General features: G+C 45.2%; 1 protein-coding gene across 1 annotated transcript in view; it reads left to right on the top strand.

The window, feature by feature from the left end:
* NOS1 (nitric oxide synthase 1) overlaps positions 1-15,507 on the top strand; it is an 83,044-nt gene that overhangs the window by 47,034 nt on the left and 20,503 nt on the right. Inside the window, 6 exon segments of the mRNA XM_032230122.1 lie at positions 833-1,027; positions 5,047-5,132; positions 8,235-8,379; positions 9,296-9,400; positions 11,419-11,477; positions 13,977-14,093. Coding sequence (XP_032086013.1) covers positions 833-1,027; positions 5,047-5,132; positions 8,235-8,379; positions 9,296-9,400; positions 11,419-11,477; positions 13,977-14,093 — 707 coding nt within the window.

Genomic DNA, 15,507 nt, shown 5'->3' with positions numbered 1-15,507 from the left:
TAAATAGATATGGCAGACAATTATTCATCTTTGGGCTGGGCAGGCTTGTTACCGTGCAGTGAGAGAGGAAACTTTTTGCCGGCGGCTGCTGGCACTCCTAATTAAAGGAATGTTTGAGTTCACTTCAGAAGATTTGCTGTGTTTGGGAAGTTGGGTCCGAACAAGCTATGATTGTAATAACCAATACCTTGAATTCTCCCCAAAGTGCTTTTTCCAAAGGCAACTGGACTACGTCGTGGTTTTCTTTTCTTGAAAACGTTCGGCTTCTCATCCCAGAAGCTTCTTCGGTTCTTCTTCAGTCCAGTTGCCTTTGCAAAAAGCACTTTTGGGACAACCACGACTGAGAATCTTGAACTGAATTGGTTCATACTGCGTGAACCAGTGGTGGGATTCAGCCAGTTCGCACCTATTCGGGAGAACCGGTTGGTAACTTTCTAAGCAGTTCGGAGAACCAGTTGTTGGAAGAAATGTTTTGTTTTTTCCCACTTTACAGGGCTAATCCTGCAAGGAAGGCAGGAAGGAAACATTCTGGTGTTGTTTCTAGCCTAATCTTTATTGCCCTGCTTACAGAAACTGCCTCTCCAGTTAACCCTTATTACCATTGTAACAACTAAGGCGAAGTGCCCATCGACCTGAGTGACATTGACTTGGCCACGCCCACATGATCACATGACCACTGAGCCTCACCTACCCAGCTGGTCATTAGGGCAGAGAACTGGTTGGTAAATTATTTGAATCCCACCACTGGCGTGAACTAAGTCCTAAAATGCTGCATTTGTTTAGGTGGAGTTTGTGATCACATTTTTAGCGTTTCCCCCTTCTCTCTCTACAGAGTGACAAGGTGACCATTGTGGATCATCACTCAGCCACCGAGTCCTTCATCAAACACATGGAGAATGAACATCATTGCCGAGGAGGTTGTCCGGCCGACTGGGTGTGGATTGTCCCGCCCATGTCTGGAAGCATCACCCCTGTCTTCCACCAGGAAATGCTCAACTATAGACTTACACCGTCCTTTGAGTATCAGGTACCGTTTTCTCACCCGCCAGTTCAGATTTCAGCTAATGTTTGGGGATGGAGAACATAGAATAAGAGAGTTTTAAAGGAGGTCTTGTAGGTGTCAGCATTCCAAGTATCATGTAGAATTAAATCAGAGTCCAAAGCAAAACGATCCTTAAAGTTCCAATTTAATAGATTAGACATCTTGGCATTATGCTATGAAATCCCAATTCTGGAGGTTGCATCAGAATCCCACCCAGTTAAAAGTTCATGATCTTGTCCCCACACCCACAATCCATCACATGGTCCAATCTTCTTCTTCCACGCTAGCACCTACGCCCAACTGCTTCCGATCAGGTGCAAAGGTGCAGAGACAAAAGATGGCCTTGAGCTTCTAGAAAGGAATTTTTTATTTTAAAAAACAACACATTCTACCCTTGCTATCCCACCCCCTAATGAGAGCGTGGCAGGCCAAAGATTCTTAAAGGAACCGCTGCAGGCCTGACAGTAGATCTTCTAATCCAACCCCCTGCAAGCAGGAGACCCTCTACCATTTCAGACAAGTGACTGTCCAGTCTCTTCTTAAAAACCTCCAGTGATGGAACACCCATAACATCTGGAGGCAAGCCGATTAATTGTTCTCATGGTGAGGAAATTTATCCTAGGTTGCTTCTCTCCTTGATTAGTTTCCATCCATTGTTTCTTGTCCTGCCTTCTGGTGCTTTGGAAAATAGCTTGACCCCCTCTTCTTTGTGGTAGCCCCTCAAATACTGGAACACTGCTATCATTCTTCCCTAGTCCTTCTTTTCACTAGTCTCGACGTACCCATTTCCATTCTTCATCTGACTTAAACTCCAGACCCCTGATAATTTCTTGTTGCTGTTCTCTGCACCCTTTCTAGAGTCTCAACATCTTTTTTTTATATTGTGGTGACCAAAACTAGATGCAATATTCCAAAGTGTGGCCATACTAAGGCTTTGTAACTAAATCAAAGCAATTGATGCTACCTGCAATTGGGGCCATTCACAGTGGTAGTGACATTGTCAACTCGCCTTCGGGAAGTGAGGGGAGCCAAATGTCAACTCACAAAGCACCTCCATGTCTGTTATCGAGTTGACATGGGCGGAAGGGGAGGGACACATTCCACACATGCCTTCAGCCAGGGTCAGATCTCAAGTTACCACAGCAGGCTTGTGAGGTGTGGAATTTTGCAGCTTGCTAGAGCACCTCATTGGATAATGTGATTTATGACACAGACTGAAGAGAGGGGGGAAATGGGCAAAGTTCAGCATAACATACGTGAGGTCAGATCTGACTCCACTTGGGTAATTGCCAAAATGTTGCTCCTAATAAATACCTGAATTTCTTTTGAAACTTGGCTCGAGGCTCATAAATTAATTAGGGCATCTTTCAAAAACCTGACAGACGTCTTGGAGGTAATGACATTCCATGTTCTGGTGCCTCTGCAGGTTTTGTTTTATGGAAAAAAGATGAAAATGAGTGTTGCATACAACCCAAACTTGGTATTATTCTTGTTGTTAACTACCCAGAGTCACTTCCTTGAGATGGCCACATGCATTGATTGAATAAGTAAATAAAATTTGCATTCCCAGAACAGGGATGGGGAGGCCTACCATAGGTGAGAGAAAGTTCAGAAGTAGGGCAGAGTATGAATTGGGAAAATAGTATTAAACATATTGATACCCTGTTTCCCTGAAAATAAGACCTCCCCGGATAATAAGCCCAATTGGGCTTTTTAATGCATGCGCTAAAATAAGCCCTCCCTGAAAATACTGCAACACAGGAGGAGCCATGAGGTGACCCCACTCGCCGCCTCCTGAATCTCAAAAATAATAAGACCTCCCCGAAAATAAGGCCAAGCGCTTATTTCAGGGGTCAAAAGAAGTCTTATTTTGGGGAAAACATGGTATATAAAGGAATATTTTATAATTATTAATACATTTATTAAGGTTATAAGTTGGAAGACAAAAACTACGTATATGTAATTGCATTGTTATTGTTATCTGTGTAAAAATGTATACGCCCAGTCATTACACTGTCCACAAAATATGTTGGTTGTTAAAGGAAAACTGCAAATAAAACATATACAAAAATAATAATAATAATAATAAGAAGAAGAAGAAGTAGGGCAGCACTTACAAAAGCACTCAGAGGTTTCCTAATAAGAAACTAAAATTACTAGGGAAAGCTGCAATTAATAACCGAAATGGTTACAGAAGGCTTTTCCCACTGGCAGAGACTAAATTTATGCAGGAAATTGATATAGACGGTTGGGATTTGCACTTAATTATTGTAAGAGCTGCTGCCGTTGTTGGGCTGTGCTAAGGCTGGAGGGAACTGTGCGTTTGCCTAATTTGAAAATCATATTTTTTTTTTTTGCCAGGAAAAGTCTGCTCTGATATTCTTCCATTCTCTTGCCAGAAATATTGCACAGCCAGTGGGGGACTTTGGGAAAGCTCCAGAAGCCTCTGGCTTCCCTGCCAAGCCGGCGACCCTTTTCAAGCCCCCTCCCCTCTTCCAGTACATGAGACCCCAGCTCTATATAAGTGAACTATAAGATTTTCTGTAAGGAGCATTTTTAGTCCCGTGCCGTGCTCCAAAATATGGAGGTTACAGTACTTGAATCAATTAAAGACTACATTTGGGAGCAAGAGAGAACAAAGCACCGTTAAAGTGCCAGTTTGGTCTACAGGTTAAGGCACCAGGCTAAAAAAACGGGAGACTATGAGTTCAAACCCTGCCTTAGCCATGAAAGCCAGCTGGGCGACTTTGGGCCATTGATCAGGAAGCTGGGAGTTCTAGTCCTGTCTTAGCCATGAAAGCCAACTGGGTGGCTTTTGGGCCATTGACCAGGAGGCTGGGAGTTCCAGTCCTGCCAGCCATGAAAGCCAACTGGGCGACTTTGGGCCATTGACCAGGAGGCTGGGAGTTCTAGTCCTGACTTAGCCATGAAAGCCAGCTGGGTGGCTTTTGGGCCATTGACCAGGAGGCTGGGAGCTCTAGTCCTACCTTAGCCATGAAAGCCAACTGGATGGCTTTTGGGCTATTGACCAGGAGGCTGGGAGTTCTAGTCCTGCCTTATGCATGAAAGCCAGCTGGGCGACTTTGGGCCATTGACCATGAGGCTGGGAGTTCTAGTGCTGCCTTAGCCATGAAAGCAGCTGGGTGACTTTGGGCCATTGACCATGAGGCTGGGAGCTCTAGTCCTGCCTTAGGCATGAAAGCCAGTTGGGTGGCTTTTGGGCCATTGACCAGGAGGCTGGGAGTTCTAGTCCATGCCTTAGCCATGAAAGCCAGCTGGGTGACTTGGGGCCAGTCCCACTCTCTCAGCTCAATTCATCTCAAGGGGTTGTTGTGGGGAAAATAGGAGAAGGAATGTGTGTTGGATATATTTGCCGCCTTGAGTTACTTGTAAAAACCGTAAAGGCTAGATACAAATCAGTAAATTTAAAAAAAATAATTATATGCAATTAACAGGGTGAAATAGTTGTCTGGTTAGGACTTCTGGTGACTTGTATGTTAATATAAAACCATTTCTCTTTGCCTATGGTTGGAATTTAATTAGTTCATGATTTAGCCTTCTGTGTGACCATAGACCTATCCTACTCATCATCCTCTTTTAATGACCCCATAATCCCTTGCGAGGTGGAGTCTGGGCAACTGCATGGAACTAGCAGAGCATTTGAATGGCCAGATTCCCTTCCTGTTGCCAACGCGGAGTTTTGTTCAGCAGATATATTCCCAGAGAAATATCTGCCTCTACCTAGGATTGAACTCACAGCCTCCTGATTGTGAGGAGAGAGCTCCACCTCTCTAGGCCACCGCACCACTCCATCCTACTGACCCTAGTTAATTCTAGAGGGCTGGATTAAGTCTGCTGCAGTGGCGCAGATGTGATTTAGAATTCAACTCCTGAACAATACCCCAAAAGACTGTTGAAGCTACATTTGGACATGGTAGATTCTTGACGTCATCCTTAGACTCAGTTTTTCTCTTTTAACTGAGATTATTTTTATCTTCTTTCAGCCTGACCCTTGGAACACCCACATCTGGAAAGGAGCCAACGGCACCCCCACCAAGAAGAGAGCAATTGGCTTTAAAAAATTAGCTAAGTAAGTATGAGCAGCCATACTGTTACATTTCCCTGTGTGTAACACAGTTTTTTCAGGGACACGGTGGCTCAGCGGCTAAGATGCTGAGCTTGTCGATCAGAAAGGTTGGAAGTTCGGCGGGTCGAATCCCTAGCACCATGTAACAGAGTGAGCTCCCGTGACTCGTCCCAGCTTCTGCCAACCTAGCAGTTCAAAAGCATGTAAAAAATGCAAGTAGGAAAATAGGAACCACCTTAGGTGGGAAGGGAACAACGTTCCATGTGCCTTCGGCGTTGAATCATGCCGGCCACATGACCACGGAGATGTCTTTGGACAGCGCTGGCTCTTCAGCTTTGAAACAGAGATGAGCACTGCCCCCTAGAGTTGGGAACAACTAGCACGCAAATGCAAAGGGAACCTCTACCTTTATCCTTAGCACAGTTTTAGAGGTGCCGTTAAAAATTTAAGCAGTCTATTAACTGCACGTTTCACGGATGACACTCAAACACTGAAAATCCTGGTGGACTAACTTCAGTTTAACTGGACAAAGAGGGGGAAATGTAGCTTTTAAAAGGCTGTGCAAAAATTGGATCTGAAGCTCAAAGATTGAATTTATCCCTTTGGGGGATTCAATGCATCGAGTTGGGCGCTCCCAAATCAGTGTGATAATTCGATTCCTCCATGCGAGATTGTCCCCCCCCCCCCCCCCGAATCACCTCAATGATTTGGCTTGATTTAATTCATTGAATTAATGGTTTGGATAAGCTCAGAGATCTGATCTGGGATTTTGTGGGATTCACAAACTGCAATCCAATTTATAGATAACAATGAACGGCTTTTAATTGATTTAGATTAAATTGAATTGAACTGTCATTCAGACTAAAGTTTTGTTCCAGCCATATCTACTTTCCAGTCCTGATTCTATCTACTTTCAGCCTCATTACTGTTGACGTGACATTTAGGTCAAAAACATAATTTGATCCTTGACCCTATCATTTCTAATTACTTTTTCATCAGTACCTGTTAAGATTTTATCTAATTCAGTCATTTTATCGTAAAAACCCTCCTTTTTTTGATCTTCATTATATCTAGAATGTATTTGCACATATGAATACCAATTAACTTCAATACCTTCCTGTTTCAAATCTTGTATAGATTTGAGTTCACCCTCTGTATTTAATAATTCAGCATATCTAACTGTTTGTTCCTTTTTGTATATTATTGAATATGAAAAAGCTTCAATGGTTGATATCCAGACTGGATTTTTTAAATAGTGTAGCCTCTTAATCTTCTCCCAGTTTAATAACAAAGCCTGTCTTATATGGTGCCTCCTAAAATAACCATGTGTTTTAGTTCCCTTATACCATAAGAAAGCATGCCATCCCAACAGCAAGTCATGTCCCTCTAGATCAGTGTTTCTCAACCTTGGCAACTTGAAGATGTCCGGACTTCAACTCCCAGAATTCCCCAGCCAGCATTCGCTGGCTGGGGAATTCTGGGAGTTAAAGTCCAGACATCTTCAAGTTGCCAAGGTTGAGAAACACTGCTCTAGATTCAAGAGCCTACTATTTCTTAACATTATCCATTCCTTGATCCATATCAGGCTAGCTGCCTGGTACTATAGCTCCCAGTCAGGTAATCCGAACCCTCCTCTTGATTTAGCATCTTGCAACACTTTGGTTTTATTCTTGCTTTTCCCCCCTGACCCTATCATTTCTCTTGCTCTTCTTTGCACAATTCTTTGGATGTAGACACCTTTTATTTTTCTTTTTTGTACAATAGTGACCAGAACTGGAGGCAGTTGTCAGCTGTCAAGTTAAGATTGCTGTGCTTCACCGCTATGGGGTGGCAAACTGCCGTGGACTATGGGGAGGGGGGGAACGAAGGGAGGAACGCTTGGGAAATAGAAAGTAGAAACTGTGCTTTCTCCAGAGGCTGCCTCAAGGTCACCCAGCTGGAAGAAGGAGGGAGCTGCATAACAAATTGCACTTGGAATGGCCATTATGGAAAAAACCGTGCATGAACTTGATTGGTTACATTTGGTTGTGCAATGAGAGGCAATAAACAGAGGGGAGAGGAGAAATTAGGGTTTTTGGCATGTGATTCTCAGTTCTGACCAGGGGTGGTATTCGCTTACTTCTCCTACCGGTACGCAAATGTGAGCGTCCATTCACACATGCTCTTGGCCTTTTGTGCATGTGCTTTGATGGCACATGCAGCATGCCTGTATGCGCGCTGCTTGAAAACACGCCTAAACAGGACAGCAGAGAGCGGACATATTTTCACTACTGGTTCGGGCGAACCACTCCGAACCGTCTGAATACCGCCTCTGGTTCTGACTATGCAATGCTGCAGTGTCCTTGGCCTCTACTAAAACTGTTCTGACCCCCCCCCCCTCCGTCCAGGAATGAAAGCCAAAACCCACATAAATAAAAAGGTTTCTTTTAATCAGTCAAGACTCTCGTTGGCTGCAAGCCACATAAACAAAGAGATAAGCACTCTGGCAGCAAGTCCTACAAAGCTTGGCAGCAATGCACACAAACTCTGGCAGCAATCCAGCCTGCCAAGTTTGTTTCTGGTTAGTCTTTAACGTGAACGTTGACTTCTGCAAAAAGGGCGTGGCACAAACAGTCTCTTTTATAATCAGGAGAGGGTCTTAATAAGCATCAGCTAAGCGCAATCATCTCCTATAATTACGCAGTTGTTCCTTCCGCCGAGTAGCCCTTCGATGGCGTGCATCCCGAAACAACTCACAAAGTGTTTTCCTGAACACGCCCTCTGATTCAAAGCTCCACCGCCACCTGGTGGCCAACCAGTCTCTCGTCGCCCTGCTCGGAGTCGGCACCCTGTCCAGGATCCTCCACCTCCTCCAGGGCCAACTCATAAGACCCCTCGCTGTCGGAATCTGGCGGCAGCTCCAACGGCTCCTGCCGGGCCACAACATAAAACTATGCCTTTCTCATCAAATAGAGCCAAGGATCGTTTTTAGTTAGAAATTCAAGTCGTGGGCAGTGGGACAGCAGTGTTCCAAGCATTGGCCTCCCCAGTGCAGTATCAAGCGCTACAATGCTCAGGAGAACTTTCCAAGGCCATGCGTTTATTTTCTTTTCATCTCCCGCACAGAGCAGTCAAGTTCTCTGCGAAGCTGATGGGGCAAGCAATGGCGAAGCGGGTCAAAGCAACCATCCTCTACGCCACAGAAACGGGGAAATCCCAGGTCTATGCAAAAACTCTTTGTGAAATCTTCAAGCATGCCTTTGATGCCAAGGTAAGGACCCTCAGCTTGCTTGGGCAACTCCCGGAGACCACAAGAGTGAATGGCCCAAGAAACACTGCCATTCCCAACAAGTTAAGAGCTGTCCCAATTATTTGAGGTTGAAATACAAAGTTCTCTTAGACCAGCCTTGAAAATCCTCCCTTTGTGTTTTGGGGCAACCATCGTTTTGGGATTGTTTAATTATTTCTTTAGGTCAATTAAAGCTTGCAACTCCTCCAAAGTGAAGTTTCCTGATTTGTTGTTTCATTTGGTGACGTAGGAGATGACCAGGCCGGGAGCGAGGGAGGCATCATCAGTCTTGCATCCCTTTGCGCTGGGCCTAAATCCAGCCCGACCCCTTGAATTTCCTGCCTTATCTCCCGCTCATTTCCCTTGACTGTTAGTGGTTCAGGTTCTTGTAGAGAGTTTACGCATGCAATAAAGCTTTATATTTGAACGGCTTGAATTTCCTGGATTCCCCAGCATTTGACAGGGAAAAGGAAAGAACGCAGATGCAAATTGAGCTTTTAAAAAATGGCCATTTGAATCATTTTTAAAAAAGGAAAGTGACGGAGGGAAGCCAGCTATTTTTTAAATAGCATGCCGCAATCTGGCAGCCCTTTCTCTGTGGTTTTGTGCTTTTAGAGTCCCTTGGACTCCTGGGAAGAAACATTGTCCAACTGTCGCCCACAAATGTCCATATCGGTGCATATTTGCAGTTACAGAATACTAGAGTTGGGGGGTCTTCTCATCCAACCCCGCTGCTCAAGCAGGAGACCTCATACCATTCTGAACAAATGGCTATCCGGTATCTCCTTGAAAACCTCCAGAGACGGAGTACCCACAACTTCTGGAGGCCAGCCTGTTCCATTGCAGTTGGTGGCTTTCAAACCTTGTTCTTCTGAAACTACCACTTTTATCTTTCCAGGTGACGTCGATGGATGAGTACGACATTGTTCACCTGGAACATGAAACCCTAGTTCTGGTGGTCACGAGCACCTTCGGCAACGGGGACCCTCCGGAGAATGGAGAGGTAGGAAGGGAGGCTGGCTGACCCTTGGCAGCTCCTGGTAATACATGTATCAACCCAATCATGTCTGTTCTGTTTCTGCCAGCAAAGTCTACATTATCCATACTGAAATGGATTGAGGCCATCTCTGATGGTTAAACCATCTTGTTCTGACCTAGGCTTCCTGAGACAGTATAAAGCACAAGCTTAGTCCCAAAAACGCTCTTTTTATTTCAACGGCTATGAATCATGTTCATTCACAGCCCTTAGTGAGTCACAAATAGTTTGTAAAGAGTCCGACAGAAGTCTGCCAAAGTCTTTTGGGATAAGGCTGATAAGCACACCTGCCTTTATCTCCCTTGAAATGCTATCGAAGACCTCATTGGCAATTAGCTTTGCAAGGCCACACGGAGCACAGAGTCAAAACGAAGCTTCAGAATTTAAACCGACCAGAACGAACAAAGTTGCTTCCTGCAAAGGCTCCTCTTTTATGTCTTATGGGCCAATCCTCTCCAAGCCTTACCTCCAAGTTGCCTCTTTTTTCTTAGCTATTCTTGCCTTCTGGCAGCTCTGCGCATGCACACACAGGGAACAGGCTCCTCCTGTTCCTCTGCCTCGCTGATGTCTGACTCCAGAGGTTCTGGAGGCAGCACATAACTCCCAGATGTCCTTGGCCCCCTCTCTTCCTCTGATGCAGAGCCCTCATCCGAGCCTTCCCCAGACTCCAGGACTGGCCCATGTTCCTCCCCAACCTCCTCACTGTCCGACTCTGCTCTGCAGACCACAACACATGCCTTCCCCAGCTGTTTTTCCACAGCATATTTCATTTGGTTACTGATTTGACCTAATTTCTAGATTTGTACAATATGTTGAGCCAGCAGCTCACCCAATAAGCTGAACTGGCAAAATGCATTGGCTTGCATAGACATCACACACTAAGCACAGTTTACAATGTGCTAACGGTCTCTCTTAGTTTTTTTTTTGGTCAGTATTTCCAATCCTTGAAGCTTTAAGACAAGTGTTGACCTCAACTCCCAAAACTCATGCATGGCCGGCTAGGGAATTCTGGGAGTTGAAGTCCACACATCTTGAGAATGAGAAACAGTGATGTATGCTAAGTCAGGGGTTTCAAACCTGACTTCATTGAGGGCCGCATCAGGGTTGTGTTTGACCTCAAAACAGCTGGAGGGGCGTGGTCAGGGTGGGCGTGGCATCACTTGTTTCAGTACACTTGTGATAGCCAAAGGATTTCTGTGAGACCCTCACCCACTCTCATTATAATCTCCTTCCTTCCTTCCTTTTCCTCTTTTTCCTTCCCTCTTCATTCTCCTTTCTTCTTCCTTCCCCTTTCCTTCTTTTTCCTTCCTCGGTCTCTTCCCCCTCTTCCCTTCTTTTACTTTGTCTTTCTCCTTTCTCCTTTCCTGTCTCTTCTTGCATGCTCAAAGGCAAAAGAGAAAACATTCCTCCTTTGGTTTTGTTTTTAGTTGGTTGTGCTAGCCCTCCACCAGTGAAAAGGCAGGGCGATGCAGGAGGCTGTCGCAGCTGAAAATGGGGCACGGGAAGTACATGGGACACACACAGACACACACACCAAGCTCCATTTTTGCTGGCAGAGACACTGCAGACCAGTCCTTTGCTGTTTCCAGGCCAGCTCCATGGACCAGATCTAAGCACCCCATGGGCTGGATCCATGTCTTGAGTTTGACACCCCTGCGCTAAGCGCACATTTTTTTAAAAAAATCATTTTGGACAATTGCAAAGCTGGTCTTTTCAATTTTTTAAAAGAACCTCTCATTTTTCAGACCTTGGGGTGGGGGGAATAATCTTGCAGCTGCTCTAAGAGTTATATTCATTCTGACCAATCTGTTTCTTAAAACAGACCCGTTTTTTTTAAGGCTGCTTTGAAAGCTGGAGTAATGACAGGAAGTCTTTAATTAACGGTAGGAAGATCCCAACGGCCTGAAGCCTGTGCATTGTCTAAAATTATTTTTGAGGTGTCCCTGGCCCTAATGGGATGAATCTTTCTTTCCTTTCTCCCTCAGAAATTCGGGTGTGCCTTGATGGAGATGAAAAACCCAAACTCCAGCTTAGAAGAGAGCAGGTAAGTTTAATGTAACAAGATTACTTAATAGAATTCGTTTGAACTGTTTCTTTGATTTTCCATTCTTCCTTCTTATGCACTGGCCCTGTAGGTGGGGTTATAAGAATTCCAGTCCACTCCCAATAAATTTGCAGATTTCCTGGGTGGTCTTTTGTTGGCAGATAAAAACCTTAAAATAACTCTTGCTAAGTTTGTAACTGTAGCTGGCAGACTCTGCACTTTGCTAACAGCAAAGGGGCTTAAGCAAACCAATTTCTTTTTATTACATGCCTCAGACAGCTTACTGTCTGGGACTCAATAGAATAGAACAGAATAGAACAGAATAGAATAACAGAGTTAGAAGGTACCCTGGAGGTCTTCTAGTCCAACCCCCTGCTTAGGCAGGAAACCCTACACCACTGAGTCACTTCTCCAGCATTCAAAGCAACCAAGGGACTCAATGCAGGAGTCTTCTCCAGCACCAGAGTTCAAAGGCCTCCATTCTTTGGCGCTCAGCCTTCCTTAGGGTCCAACTTTCATAGCCATCCATTGCAACTGGGAAAACCAGAGCCTTGACTAGACACACTTTTGATTGGCAGGGTGATGTCTCTGCTTTTTAGTCTGTTGTCTAGATTGCCATCGCTTTCCTCCCCAGGAGCAAGCATCTTTTAATTCCTTGGCTGCGGTCCCCATCTGCGGTCATCTTGGAGCCCAGGAAAAGAAAATCTGTCACTCCCTCCATTTCTTCCCCATCTATTTGTCAGGAATTGAAAGGTCCGGATGCCATGATTTTAGTTTTCTTAATGTTGAGTTTCAAGCCAACTTTTGCACTCTCCTTCACCCGCATCAAGAGGCTCTTTAGCTCCTGTTGGGTTTCTTCCAATTAGAGTGGTATCATCTGCATATCTGAGGTTGTTGATATTTCTCCCGGCAATCTTAATTCCAACTTTTGATTCCTCTAGCATTACATTTCTCCAAAAGTGGAATACCACATTTCTCTCTGTCACTCCATTCCCCGATTAACACATTAAACAGGGTTTTTTTTTAGATTTGTAAATGACACTGAACCATAAGTAAAAACAGGGCTTTTAAACCTGCAAGATGCAGAAAAACCTCCCTAGTTTATCACGCTGTACAAACACAACCAGTTGTTCAGAGCATAATAAAAATGTGCAAACTTAGCCTATGATTTTTTTTAAAAAAAGTATTTAATAATTACATCATTCTGCCACTAGATGTCAGGTTTGTACCACATTTCTTTGATTAGTTTCTTTCAGCCAATTCGTTTTAGCAGTAAGTTTATTTTTCCTTTTTCACTGTCCTTTTCTATTTTGCTGCATTTCCTTTGTTGTGTTTTGTTTTATTTTTTAAAATCCTAATATATTCTTGACAGTTTATAATTATTTTGTATTTGGTTGTTTTTGTGCGCCTTGTGCCCTTAGAATTTGGAAAGGATGGAACTATTTTAAAGAAACATCAAAACATTTCTTACACATACCTACTCAGAAAGTTGGGTTCAAGAACACTTGCCACCAAATAAGCAACTCCCAGGGACTTCCAATCTGTAATATTTAATGTGGCAGAAGGGGGAAAAATATTCAAACCATGACTGGGGAGTTAATAAACTTAACCAAATGCAGTTTTTGGTTGAGTTGAAATCTCTCAGCAAATGGATCAAATTTACGTTTCGTCCCAGTTTAGCTTTCTATTTTATGTTGTGCTGCTAGTGATGTCTTGTTCAAAGGGGAGTTTGGCACACCACAGATATGGGACAGTGGAATCAGATTTATTTCACTCTTGTCTCGCTTTAGAGCCTGTTGCAAATGCTTTTATTAGAAGATTTTTTTTAAAATCAGGAGTTTTGATCATAGGTCTTTAGCAATACCACTTAGACTTATAGACTGCTTCATAGTGCTTTACAGGCCTCTCTAATCAGTTTACAGTCAGCATGTTGCCTACAACAATCTGGGAAGGAAGGAAGGAAGGAAGGAAGGAAGGAAGGAAGGAAGGAAGGAATAGTAATAGCCCTTAGACTTATATACCACTTCACCATGCTTTACGGACCCCTCTAAGCGGTTTACAGAGTCAGCCTCTTGCCCCCAACAATCTGTGAAGGAAGGAAGGAAGGAAGGAAGGAAGGAAGGAAGGAAGGAAGGAAGGAAGGAAGGAAGGAAGGAAGGACAATAGCTCTTAGACTTGTATATCACTTCACAGTGCTTTACAGCCCCCTTTAAACAGTTTACAGAGTCAGCCTCTTCCCCCCCAACAATCTGGCTCCTCATTTTACCAACCTTGGAAAGATGGAAAGCTGAGTCAACCTTGAGCCGGTTAAAATCGAACTGCTGACAGTCAGCGGAATTAGCCTACAATTCTGCATTCCAAACCACTGCGCCACCAGGACTCTTGTACATTTTTGGACCTTAAAAGGCAAATATCTATCTGGAATACACTCACAAAGGATAGCATAGCGTTGACTCTTCCTTGCTCCTTGGTTGCTTTAATTCTCCGCCCTGTTTGCAGAAGCTACAAAGTGCGCTTCAACAGCGTCTCCTCTTATTCGGATGCCCGGAAGTCTTCTACCGATGGACCCGAAGCCAGGGACAACTTTGAGAGCGCTGGTCCTCTGGCCAACGTCAGGTGAGCAGAGAAGCTACGAGGGGCTGCAGAAAACCAGCCTCTCCAGCCCATTTGGGGTGAAGGAGAACGGGCCCATTGAGACCGTTGGTCCATAATTTTCCCCATTTGGTTTGTCTCGCCTTGGCCCCGTCATGTCTCTTTGTCCAGTAATACGTTATCTGTTGCCAGCTTGTTGGGCCTGTTGCAATTCCACCCGAGCCCCTATAGCCAGGCTGTTTGAGGGTGAGCCAAGATGGCATTCGTGACTGTGGCACAAGGCCTCGCCCTACTTCGCCCAATCTTAGCAATCCCTTGCTTTGTCCTGTTGCCACTTCTCAGACTCTGGGCTCCTAGACTCCTAGACTCCAGAGGAGGAGGAGGAGGAGGGGGAGGAGAGGAGGAGGAGGAGGAGGAGAAAGAGGAGGAGGGGGAGGAGGAGGAGAAAGAGGAGGAGGAGGAGAAAGAGGAGGAGGAGGAGGAGGAGAAAGAGGAGGAGGTGGAGGAGAAAGAGGAGAAGAAAGAGGAGGAGGAGGAGGAGGAAGAGGAGGAGGAGGAGGAGAAGAAAGAGGAGGAGGAGGAGGAGGAGGAGGAGGAGGAGGAGAAAGAGGAGGAGGGGGAGGAGGAGGAGAAAGAGGAGGAGGAGGAGAAAGAGGAGGAGGAGGAGGAGAAAGAGGAGGAGGTGGAGGAGAAAGAGGAGAAGAAAGAGGAGAAGAAAGAGAAGAAAGAGGAGGAGGAGGAGGAAGAAGAGGAGGAGGAGGAGAAAGAGGAGAAAGAGGAGGAGGAGGGGGAGGAGGAGAAAGAGGAGAAGAATGAGAAGAAAGTGGAGGAGAAAGAGGAGAAAGAGGAGGAGGAGGGGGAGGAGGAGAAAGAGGAGAAGAAAGAGAAGAAAGAGGAGGAGGAGGAGGAAGAAGAGGAGGAGGAGGAGAAAGAGGAGAAAGAGGAGGAGGAGGGGGAGGAGAAGAAAGAGGAGAAGAAAGAGAAGAAAGAGGAGGAGGAGGAGGAAGAAGAGGAGGAGGAGGAGAAAGAGGAGAAAGAGGAGGTGGAGGAGGAGGAGGAGAAAGAGGAGAAGAAAGAGAAGAAAGAGGAGGAGGAGGAGAAAGAGGAGGAGGAGGAGGAGGAGAAAGAGGAGAAGAAAGAGGAGGAGGAGGAGGAAGAGGAGGAGGAGGAGGAGAAGAAAGAGGAGGAGAAGAGGAGGAGGAGGAGGAGAAGAGGAGGAGGAGGAGGAGGAGGAGGAGAAAGAGGAGAGAAGGAGAGGAGGAGGAGGAGAAAGAGAGGAGGAGGAGGAGGAGGAGAAAGAGGAGAAAGAGGAGGAGAAGGAAGAGGAAAAAGAGGAGGAGGAGGAGGAGGAGAAAGAGGAGAAGAAAGAGGAGGAGGAGGAAGAGGAGGAGGAGGAGGAGAAGAAAGAGGAGGAGGAAGAGGAGGAGGAGGAGAAAGA

The sequence above is a fragment of the Thamnophis elegans genome, chromosome 13, assembly GCF_009769535.1.
Source record: "Thamnophis elegans isolate rThaEle1 chromosome 13, rThaEle1.pri, whole genome shotgun sequence".
Classification (NCBI taxonomy): domain Eukaryota; kingdom Metazoa; phylum Chordata; class Lepidosauria; order Squamata; family Colubridae; genus Thamnophis; species Thamnophis elegans.
This window is presented reverse-complemented; position numbering and strand designations above follow the sequence as displayed.